Here is a 27988-nt window from a genome sequence, read left to right as displayed (position 1 = left end):
CGAGAGGAGATCCTAACTGCAGGAGAGGATCAATACATCACATCACCAGCCTGCATCATAACGAACGTCTCGTACAGACCATCGTATTATGTGATTCTTCCCTCACAACTGTTTGTATATCTAATGATCAATAGGCAGGATTTGTGTCTTACACATCTCTGATCAGAACTGAGCTCTGAAATGATTTTAAGAGAGACCATAAAATTTATATTTGTAATTTAATTTAACTTTAGTGTTAAATTATATTGCAAAAGTGCATCATGTTGACTGCATGATATAATTCTTTATACTGCACTTGGTATAGCACGGAGTGTCAATTTCAGAGAGCCTGTCTGGACAAAATTAAATTTTAATGTAAATAGGAACATATTCATTGATTTCAGCCTATGTTGGATTTGGATGGTTTTTCACCATTATATGTGGGCTAAGGCTGGTCTATAGTAATTATGGGGAGGAGCTAAGCACTTTGGACCAAATACTTGTCCTGTGAACTAATCTCTTTTTCCTACATTGAATTGTGGGTTAGGAATCGACACAGCTACCCAATAGCTGTTGTTCTACCTCACTGCTTCAATGGCCTGCTGCAAAGCACATGGCATTTGAAAGCTTTCTTAATTTCATTTCCTCTAGATAGTTGAAAAATCATACAGCTTACAATTTATTCCCATTTCATTATTATTGCCTCTTCTCCTAACATAATCACCACTTTTATTTCTTACATAGTACCGAGTGAAGGGCAAAACAAGAGTGACTTCTGAGACTGCTGTACACTTCAAAAGATGTTCCTCTCTGCCAAGTGCAGATATTTAATAATCAGAATTCCTTAATAATCCACCATCACAGCCAGTCCAAATAGTATCTTTAGGAAACAGCATAGGAAAAGTCTATTTCCCTGTTTGCCATCTCCCATCACTATCATGTGTGATGTTGCTGCATGACATTTCCTTCCTCTCTATTTCTCCAAAGGCAAACAAGCTACTATTCAGCAGTTCTGAGTCAAGTCCTAACACCTGATATTTCTGATATGCAAACTGTTAGCTTTTTCTATTTGTGCAACAATGAGACCTTATCAGTTTTGCTGCTTTTCATTTTGACTATGAAATGCATCCACTATCACTCTTCACCTGTGTCCCTGGCAGCTCCCTTAGGTTTAGATGGAAAAAGGGACGTTGTTTGCCTTGTTCAAAATACTGCTGATCCAAAACAAATCACAGCATTATAAAAAAGATCAAGAGCACAGGGACTGCATTTGAATGCTGGCAGTTTTTAGTGTGCAGCTATATTACAACTCAGAAATAAGTTTAGGAATGTTTTTTGTGGTGAAATGGTCTGGAGATGGCAAATGCTGCCTTTGAGCTACTGAACAATAGGAAAGGTTATGCCTTGCCAAAATACAAGTCTGAAAATGTAGTGTTGCAGTTGAAGATTTAGTTTAGTGTGTAATTTTTTGACAATACTTCAAAACATATGCCACACATGAAGACACCCTTTATTCTGCAAAACAAAACATTACTATATGCCTTTGACTTTACAAATTCACTTTTTTACATTGCACTACTTTCAGGTTTCCTCGTACAAGAAATCAGCTTTCCTTCAGTCAACAGATACACATGAAGATTCATACATTCTGAGGCATACCACAAATATGATTCATCCTTCAGACTAACGTGTACATAGCAACTCTAATCTTATTTACAACCATGCAAAAATAAAGCTTTTTCCAGAGTATAAGCAGCTAGCTCTTCTGTGTCATGAATCCGTTCCCCGTCCATATAAAATCCTCTTGTTTCTATACTGCAGCTCAAGCACAAATGCAGTGTTTTTCACATAACCAGTTCTATTTTTAGCCTGAATTGTAGGAAGTCTGCAGCATTAATAAATGGAAGAGAAGTACAGAACTACACCGCATGGTAATGTGCCAATGCAAAAGCTAGCTTGGCCTTTAGCCAATGAACTGTGGTTAGACGTTAGAGCAATGAAAGTAAAAACACCACTTATAATGGAATGATTAATAAGCTGACAAACTTCCATGCATTTATTTCATACTTTTTGAATGCCAACCTTATTAATACCAACATATTTTTTATTTTATTAGTCATATCTCTCAGCTTGAAACATAGATATATACATGCATGTATATATATATTATATATGCAGTGGAGGTTTCCTTAATTCTGCATTTGAATAGAAGGGAACAATGTAAGAAGCAGATGATACTTTGCCGTGCAGAACTTGACACAGGAAAAAAAAGATTAAAGAAGAGCTTTTCTTTATAAACTAATAAAGCAACTCCACTAGACACTAAATCCATTGTTTCATGATTTTCTCTCCTATTGACTCTGCAGTTCCCTTGTTTGGTATCAAAATTATGAAAGCAAAAATCCTCCAGAGCCTTTACTCAGAGGACAAAAGTTCACAGTTCTTACAGGGACACAGTATTCTGTAATCTCTCCACTTCTCACCCAATCTACAAAACTTGTCCCAGCACAGTTACACGGTGGACAGATGGATGTTTATATAAAAGACCTTGTGCCTCAATAAAATTCCATTTTGGGGTTATATAAAAACAGCAATTACTGGAAAATGGAACTTTTTAATTAAACGTATTCGAAGAAAGTAGGGATTAATGACTTTAAAGTAAAGAGTATTTAATGCTTACCATCATAAATCATCCACTAGTGAAGCTGTATTATCACCATCAGCCAATGATGCTTTTAAGTATTGATAGTGTGTGCATTAACAATGCTTTAAACTGTCTTTGTAACAATATAGTTAGTAATACAACTAACATATACTTTGCCTTAAAGTTTGCATTCAAAATCATATTTTAGTAAACTTAATGCACAGCAGAAACCTCAAAAAATCACAATACACTTCGGATATGGCTAGCTTATATGAAGCTGGCCCAGTGAATTCAATATAAAGAACATTTTAATCTTTTTAGTAATGCTGAAATAGTAGGGTATGGTTCCTGATAATTGTACCAGAAAAAATGTAGAAAAACTGACCATCTGATTCTCTGATTTGTAGGTAGGAAGGAAATTGTTATTTTACACCTCAATTAAATACATGCCACAAAAACATGTGCAAAACTATTTACTGGTTCTGAATTTGTGCCTGCACAGATCAGAGCCTGGGTCGTGTTCATATTAAAAATCAAGCTCTGCCTCTGTACTTCACACAGATCAAATACTATACAGTGAGTACAGAAACCCACGCACAAAAGTCAAAAGAAAAAGAAACAACGCTAGGTTTGTTTTCCTGTTAAGAATTCTATTCAGGTACAGCAAAATCAATACTGTTTCTCTGACTGTACACAGTGTACCCGAGCTGTTCTGTCAGGATCTATACAAAAGCAGGGCTGGGATTTAAGGTGGGTGGACATGGCGGGGAGGTGTAACACTGGCACATGCTGCCCTGTGTCCTGGAGCGGCTGCACCTCGTCATCCCATGGGGCCATCGCCACCAGGGCCAGTCAGGGAAGGCAGTCCCAGGGAGAGGCACCCAGAGGGCCTCCTGGGAGGGAAGGTGCCACCACACAGCCAGACAGGGACAAAACAGCCTCTTGTCACTTGCCCACACTGCAGCATAGCCGAGATGGAAAGGTGGTGAGGTACCAAACCGACAGCCACTACACATTTAGAAATATCAGATTGCCCAATCTGCCTGCTATCTTCATAAATTAGACACTGGATCGCTCAATGGCCTTAGAACACATGATGTTGTACCTCCACTTAGCCTCTCCTGCATTAATCTTCTGTGACGTGAAATGACTAAGATCCACACTCCCTCTTTCCCACATGTAGGTACAGAAGTGAGCTACAAAGCTAACAGGAATAAATAATCTTCTTAACCCTTTGCCTGTTTCTGTTTTCCATCCCTGGTCTTTTACACACCCACCACATGGTAATTCCTCAGGTGCACCAGCACCATCAGGTGCTTCTTGTTGCAGCTGATGTCTGGTTTTGATCTGTGTCTTGATATGTCTGCACTGAATTTCTGGGTTACTTGTAGAGGTGAAATGGAAAAAGGGTAGAGCAATAACACGCAATTGTTTCACAAAAAGAAACCTTTCAGTGGTTGTCAAATTACTTAATCCACAGACTACTTAGATGAATAACTGAGCTGCCAGCTGAAAAGGAAATGTATTTTCTGGGAAGTCTTTCAAATTCATCCATTCATTTGAAGTTCTCAATAACAGAAATATTGAAAAAGGTCTTCTGTGTGTGTATCAGCGCTATGAGCTGCACTGCAGCGTTGCTCCCAGTGCCGATAACTGTGCCTCTGGGGCTGCCCTCAGCAGTACAGCCACCCTGGCATGAAGGCTCCTGGATACCAGCGATGCAGAGAGCTCTTCTTGTAGAAATTAACTTGACCAGCTCAAAGTTTTTCTCAAAAATATCTGACAGCTTACTTTTGTATCCACATGCTTCCTGCAGGATGAGGTATCACCTGCCAGTTCCACTCCTGCGTGAGATCAGCTATCACCAAAATCAGTTTAAAGACCACAACAAACGCTCAGTTAATTTGACAGAAATTTGATTTTGCACGTGCCTGATCCACGGTAGGTTTATCTTGCTTGGTGATCGCGTGCACAAAGGGCCAGTACAGATGGGGATGGCCCCACAGCTCTGGTGGGTGCATTCGTGCTCACAGGTACATGGGTGAGGCCTATCGGCTGCCCCTCAGCACGTGATGGAGTAGCACTGTGCTCATGTACGTATGGTGACTGCAGGTCCTGTTTGCTTTCTGTGATGACAAGGAGCTTGACTACTTGCGCAGGCTTATGTTTCTGGATCAGGAACCCAAATCTTTGACTGTGTGCAGATAGCACTGTCTGTACATGACTTACACACACAGGCAGTGTGCAGTGCTGCTGGCAACTCTGGGGGCAATGTAGATGTGGTTTCCAGAGCAGTCACCATGTTCCTGGAAGTTCATGAGACACAGGATTTGTGTGGCTACAAGGACAATTATGCTTTTACTTTTAATACTTTATTTATAAAAATATTTGCCATTTGCATTTTCTTATGTGAGCAAGGCAATGTGAATTTTACTCCTGGCACATGGCTTTGGTAATTTGGCTATGCTAACACATCAATTTTCTTCAGGCAGTGCAGTGCTTTTAGAGAGCAAGGGCGTATTTTGAACTTTTCTGCTACTGTGATCACAGTAATGTATCCTCTATCTTCAAAACAGCTTTTTAATGTGTGCCAGCCAGGATTGAAAATATCACACAAGTCACAGAACAATCGTCAAATTCTCATTATCACCGCTAGTGTCAGGAGAAGTAAGTTTTACAGGGAAGGAGTTACTGGGACCTTAAGACTCCTGTGGTGTTCTCATATTTTTTTTTTCGGAGAAAATAACCTCCTGGTAGAGCATGCGGCATCCAGAAAGGCCTTCCAATGGTTCCCTGAACTACTCTGTGTCCCATCTATATAATAAGGAAACTAATAATTCCATAATTCAAAATGGGTACTGTGAGGGTACTTTCTGCTCTTGCCAAACACCAGTTATGTCTCAGTGAAATGGAAACCACTGGGCTCAGTTTGGCAGTAACTCAGTAACATGTAATGGCCTATGATATACACAAAGTCGGACTTGATTCTCTGCTGATACCTTATGTCTTTTAACATCATCTAGCTATGAATCAGTGGTGCTTTTATAAGAGATTTTGAGGTGTTCTGATATTGTAAGAACTGAAAATTGAACTGTCTAAACAATTGGTAATTTTTACTGCATTTGTTTAAGGGACCCTGCTAATTTTTATAATCATGTTCCAAAATACTGTTGTATTCAACTCCAAAGGAAAGGACATGGAAAATTATTCTCCTCTTTTCTTTCTTTCTTTTTTTTTTTTTTTTCCCTACAGCTAAAACAGTCTCTAAATATGGGACAGAATTTGCAGCTCTTGTGTGTCATCTCACAGAAGAAGTCATTTATCACCAAGTTAAATTTCTGTGCAAATGTCTTTTGACTTCCACAGCCATTATCTTTTGTGGCACAGATTGTTAAGTGTAATTATTATCAATTAAATAAGTAACAATTCAATTACCTTTCTTATAGCAATGTATATTACAAGGGGAAAAGTGTAACTTCAATATTTAAGCAGTCTCAATGAAAAGAGATAAACACATTTTCAGTGGTTGAAATGGCTTGGTATATGCTAATATGCCATATGACACTTCAGAGAGATGCACCAGCACTTCCCAGACTACTGGGATACTGGGGTCTTTTTTTCCTGTATATAACTGTTCCTAGGTTTGACATCATATAAATCCAATACCATCTTTTGGCTAATTCACATTTCACAATAGTATCTGAACAATCTCAGCTTTTGATTGCATTTTACATGAAAACCTCCTTAATAACATTACTGATCAAAAGATCAGCTGAAACAATCTAGATGACCATCACTCATTCTGATCAACACAACACATTTTCAGTAAGCAACTGCATCATCTAAGCTGTCTAAAATGCAGTCAGCCTGTGGCTATATCCTGCCGACTGTGGCCAAGCCAAAACTTTGCATATACTCACAGCACCCAAGCACATTTGAAAAATCTGTACTTTTTTTGTGTATAATAATCTCTGTACTTATGCTTTCTATAGATAAATAGAAATTCCTATCTGAGTCTGAACTAGACTCCAGAGTAGGCAATATTAAGTTCCATAACCTTCCCACTCCTAAAAGTGGTAAATGAAAAAATCAAATCTCTGAGGTCTGTGAAATGACATCATCCTTCCTTCCCTCTCCTGGCTGCAAACTTGTAAGCACCCAGATTTTTGTTTTCATAGCTATCTGAAACAATTTTCTTTTTCCAAATGTATTTCAACACACAGTCCCATGTGTCTACTATCCTTTCGCCTTCTGATACTTGGTTCAGCAGATGGTGCAAATGAACTGGCATATACAGTATTTGCTTAATCCTATGCTCCTTTGAATTGCTGTTTTGAGACTAATGCAGCTACTTTATTATTGTGAATTGTCTGCATTATGCCCTTGCCTATGTTGTTTGATTTATCTCGTTCTTCCAGAGTGGGTTCACTCTGGGAGCTGATGATGAAGAATCTTACAGCTTTGAGAGTTAGCTCTGCCAAAAGATAGAAACTCTTGCTAAGAATTTTCATGAAGTCTAAGAGATGACACAAAGTATAAAGTACAGCCAAAGTCAGAGATTTCCAGTCATTAAAAATATTTTGAGATTGAATGGGAAAAGTATGAGATCATTATGGCACAAGTCAATTGATCAAAATGCAAGGATAAATTAGTCTGCAGACACCACTGACCAGCAAAGTAGCAGGAATACGCTTTTTCACATCCTTTGTTTTTAAGCTTCTAACTAGTACTGCAGACAGCAAAAGAACCCTACTCTTGGTTTCTGGGAAGTGATATGGTATGTGCACCATGAAGTAAGCGAACATTTACAGTGTGGAGAATATGTGAAGCGCTGGTAATAATTTTATATTCACTAGGTATGCCCTTGTTTCCCCAACCTTTCAGTAATCTGTGGCTATGTGGAGAAATGAGTTGAACTCTTGTTGAGAAACAGCAAGAAGACTGCAAGTATTTTTGCCCAACTGTAAAACCTTTGATTGGATGGCCCATGAAATACTGAATAAACTACTACTTGCAAAAATCTCATTTCACAGACACTAGTACATATTGACTGCCTCCTTTCCCTTCTTCCCCCTCCCCAGAAAGCAAGGCTAGAAGAAACCACATGGAAGCTCCACGAAGGGACAAGATCCAAAGGACACTACACAAAGGCTGCTCTTTCTTAGGTGGCAATGCACCATGCTGACCCCAGTATTGCACAAGCCCAGCTATTTGCATGGCTGTACAGAAAACCAGCTGGGGGAACTGGTCCATCTGAAAAATAACCAAGGGAATAGGCAGCATGTGGGCAGAAACGTGTGGCTGAAACTGGTGATGCGGGACAAATGCTGCTTAAGCAACTGATACAGACTGCCAATCCATGTGTGGGTTTCTGAAAGAAACTGGAGGTTTTCTGCTTGGTGATAGACGAAAGCATTTTTAGGACTGCGTTCTGAGCCAGAACCTTGCTGGCTTGTTTAAGGAACGTTATCTTATTTCGGCTGTAATTAGGGCTGATTATCTCAGTTCCGCAGAAAGGGTCACTCTGGAGCTGAGATGGGCTGCTTGATGGTGCTGTGGCTCTCCAGTCTGGACTCGGAGGAGCTCTTGGGGACCACCCCAGCTCCAGAAGCACACAATGGCTGGGCTGCATGGGGATTAATAAGTAAGCTAACATAACAGCTGGGGACCAGATCTCTTTGGCCAGAAGCCAGGATAGATGACAACAGAGAAAACTACATTTCTTTCTATATCACACTTAGATTTCTTCTTGTCTGTGTATGACTAGAAAACTATACTAGTTTTCCCAGTAGCCAAGTATCGTGAAGAGGAGAAAGTGGTTTAGAAGAAGCAGCCTCCTGATGGAAATCCAAAGAATGGTCGTTTATCTGATAGGCAGAACTAAAGCTGCAGTTTTTCTTCTTACTGTGATAGAAGCTGCCCCCCGATCCTGGCAGAGAAAAGCACTGGGAATTTGCCTTCCTTCAGGGTTTGCTATTAAAGCAAAAATACATGTAAAGCATCAGGGAGTGGCTCTGTGGATGTAGTTTCCTTTCACATTTCTGATTTCTTTTTTATACTGTATTTGTAAATGAATCCTAGCTTTGAACCACTTTGTTGATTCTTTTTCCCCAGGATACTGAGCAAACAGCAACAGAAAAACATCAGCAGTGGCAAAACTTCTAGCTTCACGTAAACAAACCATGGATGCTCAGCCATTTAAGATTCAAGAGATTGTGTCCAAGTATTCCCTGAGCCTTGATGCTCGACTACCTTGCATTCTGTGTGATCTGGAGTTTAACACACCTCTGCTCCACTGCCAAGATGGGAAAAGGCTACACCTGGGCAGAGACAAGGTTAAATCCCAGGCTTTACTTTCTATAGTGAATGTTTGCACACCTCAAGTCCCCCCCACACTTATTTGTTTAGTGCTGGGAACACAAATGAAAACAGGCTGGCCACAGGAGGAGCACTGGCAGAGCTGAGCATGGACAAACTCCTCTCCCCATTCCTGGGCTTCGCTGCATGCACAACACTGCAGCTGCCCTAGCAAGGAAAAACCCCCACACCAACACCATTGGCACTGGTGCACAACCAGGTTTGCAACGTCCTCCTACGTCTGGCGGAGGGAAGCCCACTTCTGTGTCATGTCAGCATATCCCCATTTTCACTGTTTTCTTGCCAAGATACCATTTGGGGGGGATTCCTAGAAGCATTCCCCATGCAGGCAGGGCAGTTTGTGTCTCTCTGTCAGGGCAAGCAGCCCCAGGGGACAGCAGGCAGGGCCACGGCGTGCTTCCTCGCCCCACTGGCACAGCAGGATCCCTGCGCTAGGAGGACTGCTGTGCGTCTGGTACGGGATGCAAGGGGTTGAAATCAAACATTCAGAGAAGACCCTAAATCAAAAATGCTCCCTGCCATTTTATGTGGGGAGATCAAGGAACACTCTCTGCTGCTCACAGAAGAAAAAAAAAAATGTACAGAAACTCTGTTACGGTCTCTAGATAAGACTTTGAGCCACCTAACAGCCTAACAATAAAAATAAGTGCCATATTTTTTTTCCTTCTTATTGACTATAAAATAGCCCAAGGTCACCAAATAAGCAAAATGAAGGCTCAGAATACCAACTCTGTGGATAGGCTTGAAACAAAAGTTAAAATTATATCAAATCAACAATAACTCATTTCCATGGTGTTCCACCTGCCCTCATTAGGTTATACAGCACAAATGTCAGGGAGATAACATTCAGGAAAAAGGTGTTCTTCTGATAAGGAAAACAGCTTTGTAGCAGTTCCTCTGGGGGGAAATAAATAGTCTTCCTTCCCTCCTTTTAAAAACAGACCAGCTGATCTATTACTAGATTTGTGCAAAGTTTCGCACAACTGCTGTTACATTCCACTTGTGTCTGTGTAAAACACCGTCATGATGTCCCAAGACTATTATCTCACACCGATTTCCAGATAAAACTTGCAGTTTGCATGTACAAATATCTTTTTCTTAGTTGCTAGCACTGCAAACTCTTGCTTGGAGTTTGAAAGTCAAGCTGTGTTCCCTCTGTCTGATATATCACCTCCATAAACCACTGTGCTCAGCACTTAACAGTTCTGCTGTAAAGTGCAACTCAGAAAGGAGGAACCCCTCTCCTCTTTGTGAGCCGCATGACTTTGTAACACTAACAAAAGAAATCAAAGAGCAGATTCTTACTCTACTCAGACAGGAACACAAGGACCAGAGATACTCGAGGAGTTTGCATTTTTTCAGATTTTAGCCCTGTTTTGTGGACCCAGATATACATTTCCAAGTGCTAGCGTTTCTCAGTGGCATTCAGGCACTGTCCTCCCATCCTGAAACATGCTTTGTTGTGTGTTGGGTACCAGTTGGGTGCTTTGGTGCTGGGCCATTACACTCCTGCCTCGTCAAGGTTGCTGGTCTCCTCCAGAGGGGCAAGTAAAGGTATTCCTCTGGCCCCCGTAAGTGTATCTGGGATGGCCATAAAAAGAGACTGCCATTGCTACTGTTAGCTGACAGCAAACTTTTACTGCAAATGAGGTCCCAGCATGCAGGAGAACAACAGCAGCATTTTCCTGTGACAGAAAGAACAAATATGCACAAGCATGCATTTCCCTTAATATAGAAAACAGGAATTAAATGGTGGCAAAATGAGGCAAAATGACATGAGGCAAAAAATTTGATGATCTGGTCCTCAAGCTCATACTTGGTCTGTGACCTTGGTCGTAACACTAAATGCAACATCAAAAAGGAAATTTAAAAAAAAAAAAAAAAGGGATCCAAAAGCACCCACATTTAAGCCCTTTCAACTCCAAGAATATCAGCCATAAAAGTCCTGCTGAGGCACCTGCAGTTCACCTACTGTGGATGAGGTGAGCCTGGCACATGCTCAAACGCTGTTCAAAATTCACAGACTAGGCACCCTCTGTGCTAAAGGCCCCTGAAGCTGCAGCAACCTTAATAAACTAAATGTGCCAGCACTGTTCTCTGGCAGCAAGGCAACTGGCAGGGAATGCCCCATATTCATAATGTTAAACCTCCTCATGCATCAAGAGAGGCCACCTACAAACTGCCTTCCAGCAATGGGCTCTATGTTACACTAACTCCTGAGCTCTGCCCCTGAATTATCTGAAAGTCAGCATGGGTAAAAAGCAGACCAGGGACAGCTCTAAGAGAGTATAGACATCGCTTTCAGGTGCCTAATAACATCCCTGGATGCTGTTTAATGTATGAGGATGGACATAACCTGAGGGTCTGAATAATCAAATGGAATCTAAGTCTGCCTAACAGACCTGGATGACTTAAGTACACACAAGTACAAGTTGAGTACATAGAAGAGCAACCACTGGCACTTTCACACCAACCTGCTACTCACTGGCTCTTTGATTAAAAAAATGAATCCTGAGAGCTAAGACTGGAAAAGAAGTCCTCATTCTTAGTCAGCCATGCTCCCTTATCAGCTGAGACTATCTTTCTCCTTTTCATACTCTCTTCTGGTCAAGGGGACCTTGCTCTCCCTCCCACTGTGGCCCACCTTCAAAAGAACCTCACAACCATTAACCTCTACACAGAGCATCAGTACATGAGGGCTTGAACTCCCACAGGTTAAGGAGGACATTGACCCATATGTCCAGATTTCTGGGCAAGGGTTCTGGTGTACCAGATGAAGCCAGGCATCACTGACCACCTTCAGTCCTGTGCTGCAAAAATAACCAAAAGGATGGCTGGCTGATTCGTAGAATCATTTAGGTTGGAAAAGACCTTCAAGATCATCAAGTCCAACCATCAACCTGACCAAGAAGTTTAAAGGTGTTTTGTATCTATTGTTGGTACCTATACTCAAAAGAGAAAGGCATATTTACATTTTCATCTAGACGGTTCCCTCTTGCTTATAATACCATTATTAAATCATGAGCAAGTTAGTAAACTTTTGGAGCATGTTTCTTAAATGAAAGAGAGCAGAACCTTTGAACCAGGATGGCACAGATACCTGTGGTGTTCCAAGTAATAAACTCCAGTCAAAGACTGAAGACTTTCACAGAAGGCTCCAGGGAAACCCCCAAGTCTGACTGGGGCTTTATATACTTCTGAGCATCCTAAAGCTCCTCACCTGTGCAAGGGCTATGATAGCTCTTACAACAATATTGTTAGAACAATTAAAAATTGCAAAAAGATCAGATATGATGACAATGGGAGTGCAGGTAGATAGAGATTTTCTGAGGCCACAGAAAATATGAACAGGCATGACACAATTTATAATATGAAATAACTTTACTATGCTAAAACTTTCAGGCATATTTTCAATGATGTCACGGGCATATACTTTAGTAAATGTATGTGGATGAACTTTTTTCCCCTCTTCATAATTATTTCTATTTTATAATAGCTGCAACAGCCTGCAGGCAAAGCATTTTCTTGTACTTCTTGGATGGCTGAAGTCATCTGGTTTTCCTGATGCTACACAATTCGTTCAAGGTGTTTAATACTGATAACCAACCACAGATGCACTCCCTGGACTTTCCCATTGCTTCAGTAACACTCTGCCCAAACCGGCCAACTAATATAGGCGTTTTTTTTTTTTGCAACTAAAACTGGGGAAAACAGAATTTTGTATTTAAGTAAAAATCCCTAAATGATAAGTGAAAAGCAAAAAAGTCATCATAGATGAATCCACTCTGGGTTTTTGTTTAATTTTTTTTTTGAGCACTCCCAAGTGGAAGGTTGAATTGTTCATCACCAAAGGCATTTTCTGCACAACTGTGGTTTCTAAGATATTCTATAGATTCTCAGCGCCTTATTTGTTAACATACAGATTGTTGAGTTATTAAATGCATGTTTCTGACAGCCCCTACAGATACAAATAAAGTAGCTAATGAGAAGAAAAACTGCCTGTATTGCCTTATTCCCAAGGCACAAATACAAATCATCCTTGGGCTAGATCGTGATGACAAATGGCTGTTTTCACCTTTGTATACATCACCTTCCATGATTACACACATAGATAAATAGCTTTTTGGACTGTATCCATAACGAGCCTCAAAAACTTGATTCCAGCCTAACAAGTAGAAAGCGGAGTAAAGACAAACTGTATAAATTATTTGGGAAATTGTATGAATTGTTTGGGAAAATACATGTATGTATGCCTAAAAGAAGGGAGCATAAGAAAAAAATAATTAAACAGCTCACATTTTAAAAGCTTTGTCAAAGCCAGCTCTAAGGATATTAAATGTTACTTTTCTTCTATTTTTTCTATTTTCTATTTTCTATTTTTTTGTTAACTTTTCTTCTATTTTTTAAATTAAATTACTTTTCTTCTATTTTTTTTTCTGTTTTGGACTGATTTTTCCCTTTTACAATTCAGTATAATTCCACTAAAATCAACAATACCATTTTAGTTGATATCCTCTGAAAATCTTTCTCATCTAATTATTGTCCAGAAAAAACTATGAAAGAACAAAACTTTGAACAATGAAATCAAACACTGTGAGTTAAAAATGTAAGCTCCCTTTAGGTCTGTGTGAGAATATAAATTAGGGGTGAAAGTTGGCATGACACATCCATCTCAAGATGTACTAAGCAGCCACAACATCCATTTAAACAGAGGAGCTATCAAGGACCAATAACTTCCTTCATGGCAGGTGACAAAAAGGCTGCTTTCTTCTTTAATTTCACATAAAGGAAATAGAGAGAAAAGAGCCTAAAGGATCATTCTGAACAAATCAGTGTTTAAAAAAAGTATTTTGCTTTACATTTTGACCCTTCCTATGATATCTCTTGTTTTCCCTCCTCTTGAAGGAAATGGTCATTAGCAGTATTTGGTGCAAAAAACATGGGAGGACAGCATAAGCAGAGAATTGAGAGCATTGTCATAGACAGCATCCTTCTGCCTGCCCTACAGTTCACTGGCTCATCTGGGTAGTAGGCTTTGTTTCTTCTGTTTTTCCTCTTTCTTCATGTGTTTCTAGTCCCCGGTGCGGTAGTCAGTTAAAAATAAAAATAAAGCTCTTGAAGCTTTTGTGGTTTGAGGGCTGGTGTTTGTTTTGTTTGTTTGTTTGTTTGTTTTGTTCTAAAAGAGAGGCAGGCAGCCTTTTCCCTCTGGGTTTGGACTCGGAGGAGTCTCGGGCAGTGCGTGGCTGCTCTCCATCATCTCAGCAGAGCTGGGCTGACTTGCAGCAGCTTGGGAGCAAGCCTTGGAGGTTAGAATATGGCAGTGTCCACATGTCCTTTGCTGCTGTGAAATTCACAAAATTATTGTGATTTATCTGACAGTGTTTGTACCTTGTGTTTTTAAAGGAAGTGAAATATATAAATACCACAGGAGAAGCTTTGCACCCAGTTGTGGCACTGGAATCTGGAGAAAGGCCACTGCTTTCTGAGATGGTATTCCAGCTTGTATACTTGTATAATGATTAGTAGTGTTTTTCTTTATCATCCATTATAGTAACAGGAAGCTTATTTTAGCTTGTAAAGTGTCCCACAGTAAGAATTAAAATATTAAAATAAGATTATAGGAACCAATCTACCCTGACACTGACCCAGGATGAATTTGAAGAAGCTGACAAGAGACCAGATGGTCTTCAGGATACAATTAGCCACCAAGAAGGTGCACAAAAGAAACAAGAAGTGCCATGAATATGATTTTGGTAATAACACTAAAAGGCTCCAAGAGTATATATTTTTCTTCTGAATGATTTTTATTCTCCTTATACTTCTAGCTTTCATAATGAGCAAGCTGTATTTCATGTTCTGTTTCTTATTGCAATTATTTTCAGAAAATTAATTAATTTTTAAAATTACATTGTTCAAGGTCATAGCAATAGAATATATGATATTCTCTCCTTTGTATGGCTGAACATTTCATCTCACACACTAACAAAGAAAAACAGTAAGGCACCCAAGGATACACTGGAATACCACCAGGATATGGGGAGAGTTACAAAAGGCTGACTCGCTATTAAAATAGACTATAATATTTCAAATGACAACGTAGCTCCAATAGATCTTCTCAAAAGCTAATAAATGGAAAGGTCTGGTGTAGTGAAGACTGAAACTTTACTTCCTTCATTTGCATATCACAATCAGAAGATTATTCCATTTTATAACTTCATTAGTTTGACTGGAAAGTCTCTAGAAAGAGACCTCTGCCTTCCTGTAGGCCTGGGATCTACATTACACCATGCTAGAGAGAGTAATAGTACTTGTGGTGAAGCTGGTGCAGCGAAGCACCAGAGTGAGACAAGGTTTGCTCCAGAGAGTACTATGATCTCTGCTTAATCACCAACACCATTTTGTTTAGACAGTGCTTGCATTTTCCTTGGAGGTTTTGTTCCAGACCTGGCTGGGTCCAATCCTGCTTCATAAATGAGATGCTATGAAATCAGGCTAGGGAATAGGGCTCTGGGCTTGTTTCATGTGCTTCATACTTACTTTATGTAAAATCATCTTATCTTGAGTAGAAATGGTGCACAGTCCTTTAATTAAATCAGCTCTAAGTTTTGCCTGAATGATTAATAAAATGAGAAAATTCTCTGTCTTGCTATGAAAGCACTATTCTTTTGTATTCTTTCATTCTTTTATATTCCTAAACCTTTTCTTCAAATCAGATCCTCGAGCTGATATTTGTTCCTTTGGGCTCACCTAAGAACTATAATCTGTGGCTAAATCAAGTTAATTTTCTTTTGTCACAAAACTCCAAAACAAAACAACAACAAAAAATGCAATAAAAATAACCATTTGTTGTTGTTGTTGTTCATGAAGCATGGCATTTTCATGGCTAAAATTGCCCAAGGGAATGGAGAAATTAATTTCAATAAATTGGATTTTACGGGTATAAAAGACCTCTGAATAAATGAAAAACTATGAGATGACATTTGGATCAAAGGAGAGATACCCATTGACTTCAATGGATGTTGAACTGGATCTTTGATTAACAAACTGCCTTATTGTGAAGCAGTGGTGAGGCAGCGACACTGATGGGAAAAGGTAACGAGGCACAGGATTAAGGAAGCCCTTTGGGGAAGGGAAGAGTATTCAATATAGCAGGTTTCTAGCTGTGCAGAGCACAGTACCAGAAGTAAAACAAAACAGATGGAAAACGGCGTTAACATCTTTTAAATGTCTTCTGCTTACACTCTGCTCACAAGCTTTTTGGATGCACCAGTACAGGCCTGCTTCAGTGCTTCTGCTCATCAGCACGGTCTGTAAATTCTCTACATTAGGTGAGGTGATTGCAAAATCATGGGCTTCTTTAATTTATCTAATTAATGTATCATTAATTAGATATACCAATCGATATATCCATTAATATGAATACAAGATATACTTTCAAATCAAAAGCAATGCATGGACTTGCACATTTATGACCACCAGATAAACACTGATACTCATAGAAATGTACATACTTCGGTGAAACAGTTTACCAAAGTTTTCCAAAGGTTTAGCACAAATAGAAAATAGTTTCAATTAGTGCAATTAACTGCTAAGTTGCTTGGAGTAAGGTTCCTTGGGTACTTACAAAAATGTGCATTCCATTTTTATATATATGTACACAGACATACATATCCTGTTTTTCACTCAAAACCAGTGCACTGATAAACCAACCTTTCCTTGTTCTGTTTATTTTGTTTTCAATTCAAGTTGTTTTGTAAATTATGGTAATCTTGAATGAGCAAGAGTCTGCCCTAAATTGTACTGCTGAAAGTCAGTAGTCACTCCACTGAAGAGAACATATTTGTATCAGCGTAAGGGCAAAAAAGGTCAGACACATCTGCTATAATGTTCTCAGATTCAGAAGTAAGAAAGGGAACTTCACAGCTTAGGATCTGAAGGATTCCCCAGCACATTTATTGCCCTCTCCCTTCAGTGATGGCAAATTTGGAGATGAGGTCTAACTTCAAGACAGATGCCAGCAAATAGGAATCCATGTACTCCCTGCCCACATGAGTAGCACCAAGGGAGTTATTGAGGATGACCATCGTTTGGGTGAAAGGATGATGAGTTTTTCCACCAGACCAGTCTATTGACCCAAATAACTATATAGCTCTGAGAGTGCTTGTGCAAGTACAGAACAGAAGACAAAGTTAGCTTTGTGTAAGCCAATCCATAAAAAACACAGAAACCCAGGACTATTAATCACTTTTTATATGCTTGTGGTATTTTACTTTTTAGTGTCAGATGTTGCTTTTTAAGAGTTTCTTTTGTGAATAAAAATAGGGTGAGATTATAGCAGAAGAAGTGGGAGGATATGGATGGACTCTGAATGACACAAAGTGGGGAGGCACCATCCATACAGACAAAGATTGGGGTGTCACACAAGAAAGATCATAGAATTGTAAAATCGTTAAGGTTGGAAAAGACCTCCAAGATGAGACTTTTATGGGAGCATCCTTCAAACAGGAAGAAATTCAAGAGCCGAAAGCGTACCTCCAGTGTATGTAAACATGGAAAAGCTGAATTTCATCTTGAAATGCATCAAAATAGATCTCTCCAGCAGAGATATGTAATGAGTAATACCATACTATGTATAGAAAAAGTGGCAAAGGAGGGAGAAGGGACAAGCAAGCTAACTGGTGAGGTTAACTACCTGAAGAAAATTATTAAAATGATTATCTGACCTAGTTTCTTCTGATATCAGAATAAACAGACTCATGAAATAATCCTTCTGAAGATTAAAAACATGGGGGAGGTATTGGATTCACTTTCCAAATAGAGAGCAGACCATAGGCTGCCATAGGCTTTCTACAATGAATATTTCAGGCTCTATAATAACTGCTTCCAAGAACAAAGATTTGAACCACTGGCTTTGCATAAAAGCCTATTTCTTGACCTCTTCTACCACTCAACCCTCCCTGCATAACAATTTGCACCAAACACCCATGGATATTCAATATTCAACAACTAATTAAAATTTTTGCTGTCTTCATTGCTTTGAACAAGGAGCTGGTTTTGGCGTTTTCAGGTCTTCGTACAAATCATACCTCTGCAGCTCTCATTCCTAAACTTAATTAATAGTTATTATTATTTATGACTGCACTGCATACCAGTCCAGGCTTTAATTTGGTGTTCTAAAAACAGAGCCTGTGGCAGTATTCTTGGACTTTTCTTTTTCTTTTTCTTTATTTTTTTTTCTCTCCCCTTTTTGTATGTTCTGAAATAAAATTATTAGTTTAAATCTTATAGCTTGTTTTTGTATGGCTATTGTTTTGTCTTTGTCTCTCTTTCTTTTACCCTTCTAACTTATTTTTTTTATTATTTTAAAACTGTTCCAACCTAACTTCATTCTTATTTCTTACTCATGGATGCTTCAAGGACTCACATCGCTGATTATCATCTTTCCATTCTCATTAGTCCAGACCTTAATTTTATTTCAAAGGTCATAAAGTCTGTCTGTCCAGTGGGCATAGTAGCTGACTTGTGTTCATACACAATACATCTTTCTCCTTAACTGAAACTCATGAGCCCATCAGTGCCCTTTGTGTGAAGACTGGCCATTTCCCTCTCCAGAATGTGTGTAAAATTTACCATTTCTGATAAAATCCTGATCTCTTATGCTCAGCTCCCATTGCCCATTTTTTACTGACATCCACAATTTCTGCTAACCACAGAGACTAAAATCTACTTCTTAGCCACAGGAAGCAGAGCTGTCACTACTGCACAGGCTGACTGTCCTCCGGTCTAAAGTCCAGTTTAAAATTGCCATCCAATCCTTCCCATCAATAGCACACTTCATTTGTTTCAATAAAATACTTAGAGATCAATGGACAAAAAGCACAATACTATTATTGTTACCAATGTGAGTGTCACTTTTCCAACCTGTGCCCTATCTCTGCTACGTCAGATTCCATCTTTTCAGACCATTTCTGCACTGGTGCCTCATTCTCTACCTGTCTCACTTCCTGCATCTCTCCCTTCTTTGCTCCCTTTCCCCACTTACTCCATCCTGGTTGCTTCTTTTCTAAAAAAAAAAAAAAAAAAAGCTGTATTGTTTTCTCTGATCTCTTCTGCTTATGATGGAATAATTTTTGCTATATATATTCTGTGATGTTGTGTCTTTATTAAAAAAAAATGAAAAGCTAGCATTTGACTGTATGAGCTGTTGCAAAGAACACATTTTTTCTCATTTATTATTCTGAAAGTGACATATAACATTGTCTATAAAACATTAGATGCATGAAAGTGAGGAAAAGAAACCACTGTGATCATTACTGAAATAAATGCAAGAAATTACATTACCAGAGAACCTTGGCAGAATCTGCTAATTATAGTTGGCGCAGATAGATAATGGATAGCCAGTTAAGAGTCATCTGAATCCTTCTGTGAGAACCCTCTGACTTTGATTGCGTTTTCCTGGGGAGAGTTGCCCCAAGCTGAATTGTTTTAGGTTGAAAAATTTTACCATTTATAGGAATCAAGTCTACAGAATGTTGTGTCTGCTTTCAGTGTCAAGAGTTCTGAGGATTCTTTAAAATTGACAGCTTTCATAGAAAAATCCCCGGAATGATTAAATAATCCCAAACACGTCTTTTGAGAGCTCGTGAAACCTTAATAGAACTTGTTACTCATACCCATTCGGGTACAGCATCTCACTACATGATCACACACCCTGCTTCCCTAACGCTCCACACTCTGTGCACAGAACTAAGGCAATGAAGTTGCTGTGTGCAGGATGTGGTGCTTATCTGATGAAGACACTGAAACATGGCAGAAGAAGGAAGAAGGGAACTGCAGAACGGGAAAGGATGAGCATAGATTTTAGAGCAACCAAAGGCTGCTATAACAAACTGCCCTTGCTGAGCTCTGCTGTGGTATGTAGTCACGTTAAAAGCATTTGCACCAGTACAAGCTGAAATGCTTGTCTGTTCCTTTTTCAGCTATATAGCTAGCCTGAGACAATAGACTGCACCCAACTGCCAAGAGTTTTGTTACCCCAAGAGCCCTGCAAAATCAGACCCCTGCTTCCTCTGAATGGCCACCTCCAGTTAGCTGCCTCCTCTGACTGCTCCATGCCACCACACGTGTGCTGCTCTGAGTGCTCAGTGCCACATGACAATGCTCGTCACCTGGTGGGTGCTACACAACCACCAACATCTGCAGATGAGGTACTACAATGATGCTGCAGAAAAGCCTATGAGGAAATGAGCAGCACCGCAGCACTTGGCCTGAGTCAGGGGCTCTGGGGAAACCACAACACACAAAGCTGTAGTTAAAAGATGATAACATAACATTATTCACCAAGGGAGAGGGATTAATGTTGCATGGGCGACTATAAATACTGCATTTTTTTTACCCTGAGCACCTGACTTTGCATCCTTAACAATGCTTGCATGTAATGTTTCTCCTTCTTCACTCAAGACACACAAACTGCTGTAAAATATTGACCAGATAGCTGCCACGAACTGTCACATATCAGGAGGAAACTAGCACCCAAATGACTAGAGTTTATATCTTTTCCATGCATTAAGCCATATTTAGAAAAGCAGATTTCCCTGCACATTAAAGCTGTTGCATGTGTGTCTATTTTGCATACTGAAAAGAAAATTTTGCATGCACAATGGGTATACATACAAATGGATTGATTGCATTGTAAGTATTGCCTTTAGAAAATTGTGTCCCATTAAATAATTCATGTTATACTCCTAGCAGAAGAAATCTGAGTGTCTAGTGAGAAACTAAATTAGTGAAAGGGGGAATTCAGAAAATATTGTCCTCTGTTGCAATAGTAACACTTCATTATTGGTTTATAGAGAAAACAAATTGGATAATTTGTAGCTCAGATAAGCCTTGGTTAATGCAGCCATACAGGATGTAAGGGGAAATGGGACTGTGCATCGCCCTGCCTCAATGTCTCTCCAGACACAGGCAGGAGGCTCTGCCACTCCAGCATACACTTTGCAAAGGCCAGATGCAGGCTCAGCTCCACCAACTCAAACAAACATGCTGCGAGAGCAGACCCATGCCATGGGGCGGATGCTATCACTGCCCTTAGAAGAGCTCTAAGAAATCACCCAAACCCATCCAGTACAAGAAAGGAGAGGCAAACTTTTAGAAGCCTGCTGGGCAAGGTACAGCTATATTTCAAGGCTCAGGCCAGGTAGTCCTGCCTAATTGGCAGTAGGGGCTGGCATTTTTATCATGCAAGAAATTTTGAGAGAGTAGATCATTTTATAGATGGCAGCATGAAACATTTGAGCTTCAAGCTGTGAGTAGTGCTGCTGGTATACAGCTGCTGTTTAGAATACATTCAAATCTGTTGCACACTAAGATCTAAATAAAATAGCAGAGCAACTAGAAAACTACATAGAAAAAAAATATGAAGGTAATGTGTGGGGACTAAATTATTGTAGCTTGGTAGAAACTGTTCTTCTGAGTGCTGTCTCCATCCTCAAACTCTGTACAGGATCCCTGTTTGTTCCTGGAGTTGTAGAGACTAAGACTAGGATATAGGTCTTGGCCTTATTATCTGATACTTTGTAATATCCACTACTTGATGACTCGATGAGAAATTATGTTTTAAAAAGCTTGATATTAATTTAAAACCTACAAGATTTTGCTCATTATTTCTGAGACAGTGTGTTCAACTCCTATTCAGCAGCTACAGCAAAGTCTGCTGACCCCATTGATGAGGTAATCAATTATGCTGGAACAAAACAAACTAGTAACTGGAAGGAAAGGAAGCCTATGGTTTTACACAGAGCCAGAGAAAACAGAGAAAAATCATTTGGCAAATGACACAGGACAAAACGATTCATTTCCAGGTTCTGGAATATCTTCCAAAAAACATACTTTAAATTTGTATTAAATATGATTTAAAAAATCAATGTTCTTCTACGCTGGACAGCCTTATTCAGATTGAATGAAGAAAAAATAGGGCACACATCCAAAGCTGTGGCTCTACAGGCATGTGGCACTTTGGAATGAAGGTTTACATGCCAGCAACTGCAATTATCCCAAATAGCAATGATTTAGCATTCTGTGATGTCTAGAGTGTAAAAAATACAGGCTATACCTTTATATCACAACCATCTGAAATCCAGGTTTAAATTCTCCCTTTAAAGAGACTGCAGCATGGCTTGCTGCTGTGTGCACGTTGGAGAATAAAAATGATTAATTCTGCCCATCAGTGAAGTTTTCGCTTATGAGTATCACAAGCCTTTGCTGTGTGCAGCAGAAAAAAAATGAAAATCATTTTTATGCTTAGTTTGAAATCCTTATTCAAACACATGTAACAGTGCTAATTACTAAATACTGGGAAGACTGGATAAAATAACAATAAATGCTGGTTAAATAAAGAATAAGACACCTTAAACCTCTGTGCATTTACTGTTTTGTTTTTTTGTTGTTGTTGTTGTTGTTTTGTTTTTACTGCATGGTTTTATAGTTCTAAGTTCAAAAAGGATTTTCATATTAAAATTAACAGAACAAAGTAATTGGGAAAGAAGTAAACCAAATGGAAACATATTATCTCATATGAGCTCCCATGATGAACCGAACATCTGAAGGGAAAAAAAAAAAAAAGCAGAATGATCAATTCCTCGCTGCAAGAAAGAAAGACACAAAGATTGGATTGAAAAAAAAAAAAGAAGAAGAAGAAGGAAAAAAAAAAAAGATTTCCTTTTGGAATCACCACAGCAGGAGCCAGAAGAAGCTTTGCACCCAGAGACCTAATGTCTGTTAAGCTAACCAAACTAGTCTGGAAGAAGAAAAAAAGTAAGACTTCTTCTTTTCATCCCCTTCCACTTCAGTGCTCATCTCCCTAGTGCTTATCTTGATCCCAGTTTTCTTTTCCTGAGGATTTTTTTATTATTATTTTATTTTTTTTGTCTTCCCCCTCTTTCTTCCTTTCCTCCTTTTTTTTGATGCTGAGGGGGAGCAGCACGGGTGCGCGGTGCCAGCTGCGTCCTAGCGGGGCCCCTGCCTTTCTCATTTGCATTGTCACATTCAGCAATTACAGAACACACCACAAAGGACCCGGAAGGGATCAGCGATAGGGATAATGCCACAGATTCAACCTTGGAGCCCTGTGGAGGCTGTGTGATGAGCATTACAGCCAGTGTGGGCCGTTCCGAGCGATCACCAGTGTGTCCAGCCTTGCTAAGGGAATCAAAGATCTCAAAAGCCAGGCAAAGCCTTGTGAGATAGGAAAACTCAGAAAGAAAACATGGAAATAGTCTACCAAAGAGAGCTGCTTGCTGCCCGATTTGCCATAATGCAAAATGTGGTGTGACTTATGAGGAAACCCCAGAGGGAATTTCTGGAGAACGTGCTCCAGGGCGCTGAGCTGCAAGACGACAGCGGTATGGGTGCGTCAACATTACCAAAGCACAATGGTCACCCCAAACCAGGCCAGGGGCTAAGCTAATTGTAAGAATACAATGCACACAACGTAGACATACTGTTCCTGAATTTATACATGGGAAATTCTAACACAATGTCTTGTTCCTCTGAGATTTCATGCCAAATTCTTCCTTCAGTTACAGTACAGCAGACCTGCTCTGCGTAACGCAGCTGATTTGAATGGTATCTTTAACGCCAACACAACATAAGCAACTATCAACAGTGGCTTATCTTGTTGGAAGGGGAAGGACAGCTACAGGCTGTCTCTAAGCTGTAGACATGCAGCGAGAGAGATCTCACCACATGTCTCCGTCCTACACAGTGTCCCCCACTGGAGTCCAAAACACTCTGGGGGTAGGACTCCATCCTTAGGGAAGCTGTTATAAGGATCACAGCCCTGCAAGAAGTGCAGCTAAAATAAAGACAGTCAGGTATAACCCTACCTTAGGCTGAAAAAAATTCATTTTCTAGAGTGCTGTTGTCATCTTGAAGAAGCATCTTGAATAATTACTCACACAGTTAGAAGGAATAAAATCAGATATTCTTGGACAATTTAGCTTGGTGTATCATTGAGCAATTTGCCCCATTTTATCTATTAACAGCATGTCTAGGAATAAGAAAAATCTGAATTTTAACCTTGAAATATGAACTCTACAAACCCATATTTCAGTGTATGCATTGTAAGCCCACACCAGGGAATACTCTCAAAAATAAAAATAAACTTCCAAACTTTGAATGCACTTTAAGGGTCAAAAAGCAATGGGAACAAATGCATTATTTAATCATAAAAAAACACACTCAATTCAATGCAAGGCTGAGGAGGGAGCTCAGGCTCCCAGAAGCAAGAGAAGTGAGGACTGCTTTGAGGAACTGCTGCAAACAGGGCTGAGATTTTGCTCAGCCCTGCCTCTGCCAGGGGAGGTGGGGAGGTCGAAGAGGTGGAGAAGACTGGCAGTTCTTAGTAAGAATGAGCTGCCATTTTCTCAGGAACAGTGAAACAGAGAGGAAAAATGGTTGGGAATTTCTTACTTGCAAAAAAATAAACCAATTTTTCAAAACTGAGAAGAAAGATCATCAAAAACAGGGAGCTATGCACACATTGCTTCAAATCCCTAACAAAATTCTTCCCCTTTGTAATGCTGCATTAATAGCAGCTACATCTTTAGTGCAGTCTCTGTGTTTCTCCTTCTTCCTCATTAAGAGTTAGGTCCATTTCTTACCTGACTGACACAGGCTCTGCTCTCATTACCTTAACTCAAACCTAGCAGTGACTTTTAAAAAATGCTTGCAATAATCGTTAGCTATGGTATGCTTACCCTGAGGTAGTTGAGGGTGAAGTTTGTCAGACCCATTCGAGTGATGTTTTTGGACAGCTGCTCCAGCACCTGAGGGTCTTGTGCCTAAACAACAGAGGGAAAGAGAATTTTCACTTTGCTTTTCATCTATTTGTTTTTTCTTTATGTGCTTGGTGAAATGTGGGGACGGTTCTCTGAAGCAATATGCCATTCCTATTGATGCTAAATTTATGTCATAAACTACAGTGTTCTGTTTGCACAGAAAAAAGCAAAACCTTACAAAATGGGAGCAAAATGAAGACTCTTTTCCAATATCCCTGCCCATTCAAGAAATAGCCCCAGGAAGTCAGGTCACGCATGGGGTGCAAACAAGCAGAGTCCCACTAAAGAACTTCCCAAAGGATCACAGTAGACTTCAAGCCTTCCATGTGCTGACTGGAGGACCAAGAGACTAAACAGATAAAGGCAGGAGTAATGAAGCTATTGCTTTCTTTTTGTGGACAAGAAACTGAAGTGGAGAGAACTCATCAAGGCACCTTCAGCAGATCTATTCGCATGAGGGGCATTAAGGACAGACTGAAGAGCCCTTCTGGTCAGGTTATTTTTCCTCAGATGAAACAGGAAAAACATGAGTACAGTCCTTCTCTGACCCTAGTTGGGAGTTTTACCTGTGAGACCAGTCTCCTCTTTAAAATGAGATCAATCTCATTACTAAAATTAATACCTGCTGGTCACTGGCTAACCCGGCTCTAGTCCCTTACTGTCTTTGTTGAATTACAACTCCCCTAAATATAAAACATTGCTTACAGCTATCCTCATTTAATGGGATAGTATTGAAGAGTTCACAAGATCAGCCCTCTTTAAAAAAAAAAAAAAAAGATAGAAATGTAAGGGAAAATTTTCAAGTGTATTTGCTTCAAGTCTGTAACAGCATTTTCAAAAAAAAGTCTGAGCCACTTACGTTATTTAAAACTCCACTTTGAAAATATATCTTTATCTTTGGCTATCTAAGTAACTTGATGTCAAAATAAGGGCTTTTGGGGCTGTATTTTTACCCTCTATAAATCCATAGCCCTGCAATTAATTTTGGATATGGAGCGCTACTAATCTGAATGCTTCCATAATGCAGCACTGAAAGTAGCAATAATATTCTGTCCTTTGTTTCTCCCCAGTGATCTACCTTACAATATTTTGACTTCAACCTATAGAATATTTAATATTTTAGTGTTCCATTGTGTGTGTTTTCATCCAATTACAAAAGAAAACATCCTTGAAATATTAAAAAAGAACACCTGGATTATGGTTCTGAAGGATTCTGAGTAAATGTATGGTATTTATTTATTTTCTGTCTCTTGCAAAAGCAGAATTAGTTAGCTTCATTTAAAGACTAAACATAATTTGTATCTACAGTGATGAAAATTCACTGATGTTAGTGCAGTTAGTATCAATAATAGCAGATTTTGGGCCCAAACTATACAGACCACCAAATGGGACTAAAAGATAAATTGTGCTAAACCAAAATGAAAACACAGCAACAGTGGCAACAATATATTGTTGAGAAAGGAGGGAGTGATGAAAGCACTTGTAAATGGACATAGTTGCAGGCAAAACAAAATATTTATAGTTAATTGCCTTGGGTGTGAAATTTGCTGAAGTTCTTCATAAACCTAATCTCAGCTCTTTGCATTAGGTCAAATGAAAAAAGGATTACTTACATGCATGGCTAGAATGCTGCGTGGGACTAATTCTCTGTACTGTCTAATAGTAAAGTGCCATGTTTTTATTCTCATAAGATCATCAAAAGTAAACTCCAAGATAAGACGTCCTTCAGTGCATACCTAGAATACATAAAATGCATGAAATAAATTCCCAGGAATTTTGTTTTCAATGGTATTGTATCATTGAACAAATAACATTCAAAAATATCAGAGTAGTACCATCAGCAGTTCATCTCTGCTGGACTAATCGTTTTTCTTTCTTCTGGGGAGAAAAAGCAAATGCTGGAAAATGACTTCATTGGCCTTACTGCAGAGACAGTAACTTATAATACTATGGATTTTATAGCATCTTACAAACATAGAGTATTGTGCTCACTAAATTTTATCTATTGCGTCAATTCTCTTTCCCTCTTGGTTCATGACTGCTAATTAATGACTCAACATCACCGTAGAGGTGACCGTGGTCCAACTGCGTACACTCAGTGTCACGTTGCTGACCCCACCATTCCCAGCTTTTCTCACACTGATCTTACAGTGACTGGCACGTAAACCTTCCTTTCCTCTCTAGTTGAGTGCCCTGAATGGCTGTGGTGGTTCTTGACAGTTTTCCTTTTTCCTTTTTTTTTTTTTTTTTTGTCTTTTCCAAGTATTTTTGTCTTTTCTGGGCTTTTTATCCCTCCCTCCCCCTTTTTTTTCCTTCCATTTCTTATCTACTTTTATAAATATCACCCTTACAAAGAAAGCTAGACAGCGATGGGGCAGCAATGAACAGCCAGAGGATGCAGTCATGCACAGTGCAGATGCATCCATGGACAGTGGCTCATCCAGTGTTGAGAGGGGGCATGTCTAAGGAAGTGTGTATTTTCTTTTCTTACTGGTGCAACTGTCCACGACTTTAATTTGAAAAAAAAAAAGGCTTTGGCTGTCTTTAAAATAAGTGAGTGCACAATACATGCCTGGCTAGGGGTACTCTGGAACAAATAAATGATCCAAAATTTAGCTATCTCTGTAGCTGATTTTTTTTTTAATTGGATGCTTGAACTTACAACTTGTTCAAAGTAAACTTCCAAGTGCAGGGTATAGAGATATTGTGGACACAGGGTGTAATAGCTTTTAAAATAAATGGTTCTTCCAACTTTAATACAACCAATATTTGATTGAACAATTAGCCATCCTAGATTTGGTTGAGCCTGCTGAGCCTTTTTACAAGCCCCAGCTCAGATTTGACTAGTTCCCACTAACGCAATGTGTGGCTTTTCTGGTTAACAGTTCACTTAACATCATCACGGCTGTTCCTGCAAAAACATATAGGTAATTTTAACAGGCAAACTACACAGACAAATTACTGTAGAGCTATGAAGAAGAATGTTGCAACAGGTTCTCCTCTGTCCCTTTCAGCATACCTCAGTGATGCCTTGAAATTCTTAATGTGACTTATTTTGTCATTTGACCCTGATTTTGATTTTCACATCACTTGCACTATGATATGAAATTACACAGGGATACACGTGTGCACAGAAGAATTCATACAA

General features: G+C 39.4%; 1 protein-coding gene across 12 annotated transcripts in view; it reads right to left on the bottom strand.

Moving 5' to 3' along the window:
- LDB2 (LIM domain binding 2) overlaps positions 1 to 27988 on the bottom strand; it is a 373131-nt gene that overhangs the window by 21599 nt on the left and 323544 nt on the right. For all 12 annotated transcript variants that reach the window (XM_072037750.1, XM_027457343.3, XM_005016981.6 and 9 more), the window contains 2 exons: positions 26454 to 26576; positions 24760 to 24843 (listed from right to left, as the gene is read on the bottom strand). In XM_072037750.1, coding sequence (XP_071893851.1) covers positions 24760 to 24843; positions 26454 to 26576 — 207 coding nt within the window. The remainder of the gene's footprint in view (positions 1 to 24759; positions 24844 to 26453; positions 26577 to 27988) is intronic.

The sequence above is a fragment of the Anas platyrhynchos genome, chromosome 4 (assembly GCF_047663525.1).
Source record: "Anas platyrhynchos isolate ZD024472 breed Pekin duck chromosome 4, IASCAAS_PekinDuck_T2T, whole genome shotgun sequence".
Taxonomy (NCBI): Eukaryota; Metazoa; Chordata; class Aves; order Anseriformes; family Anatidae; genus Anas; species Anas platyrhynchos.
The sequence above is the reverse complement of the archived record's forward strand: the minus strand, read 5'-3'. Positions and strand labels throughout refer to the sequence as shown.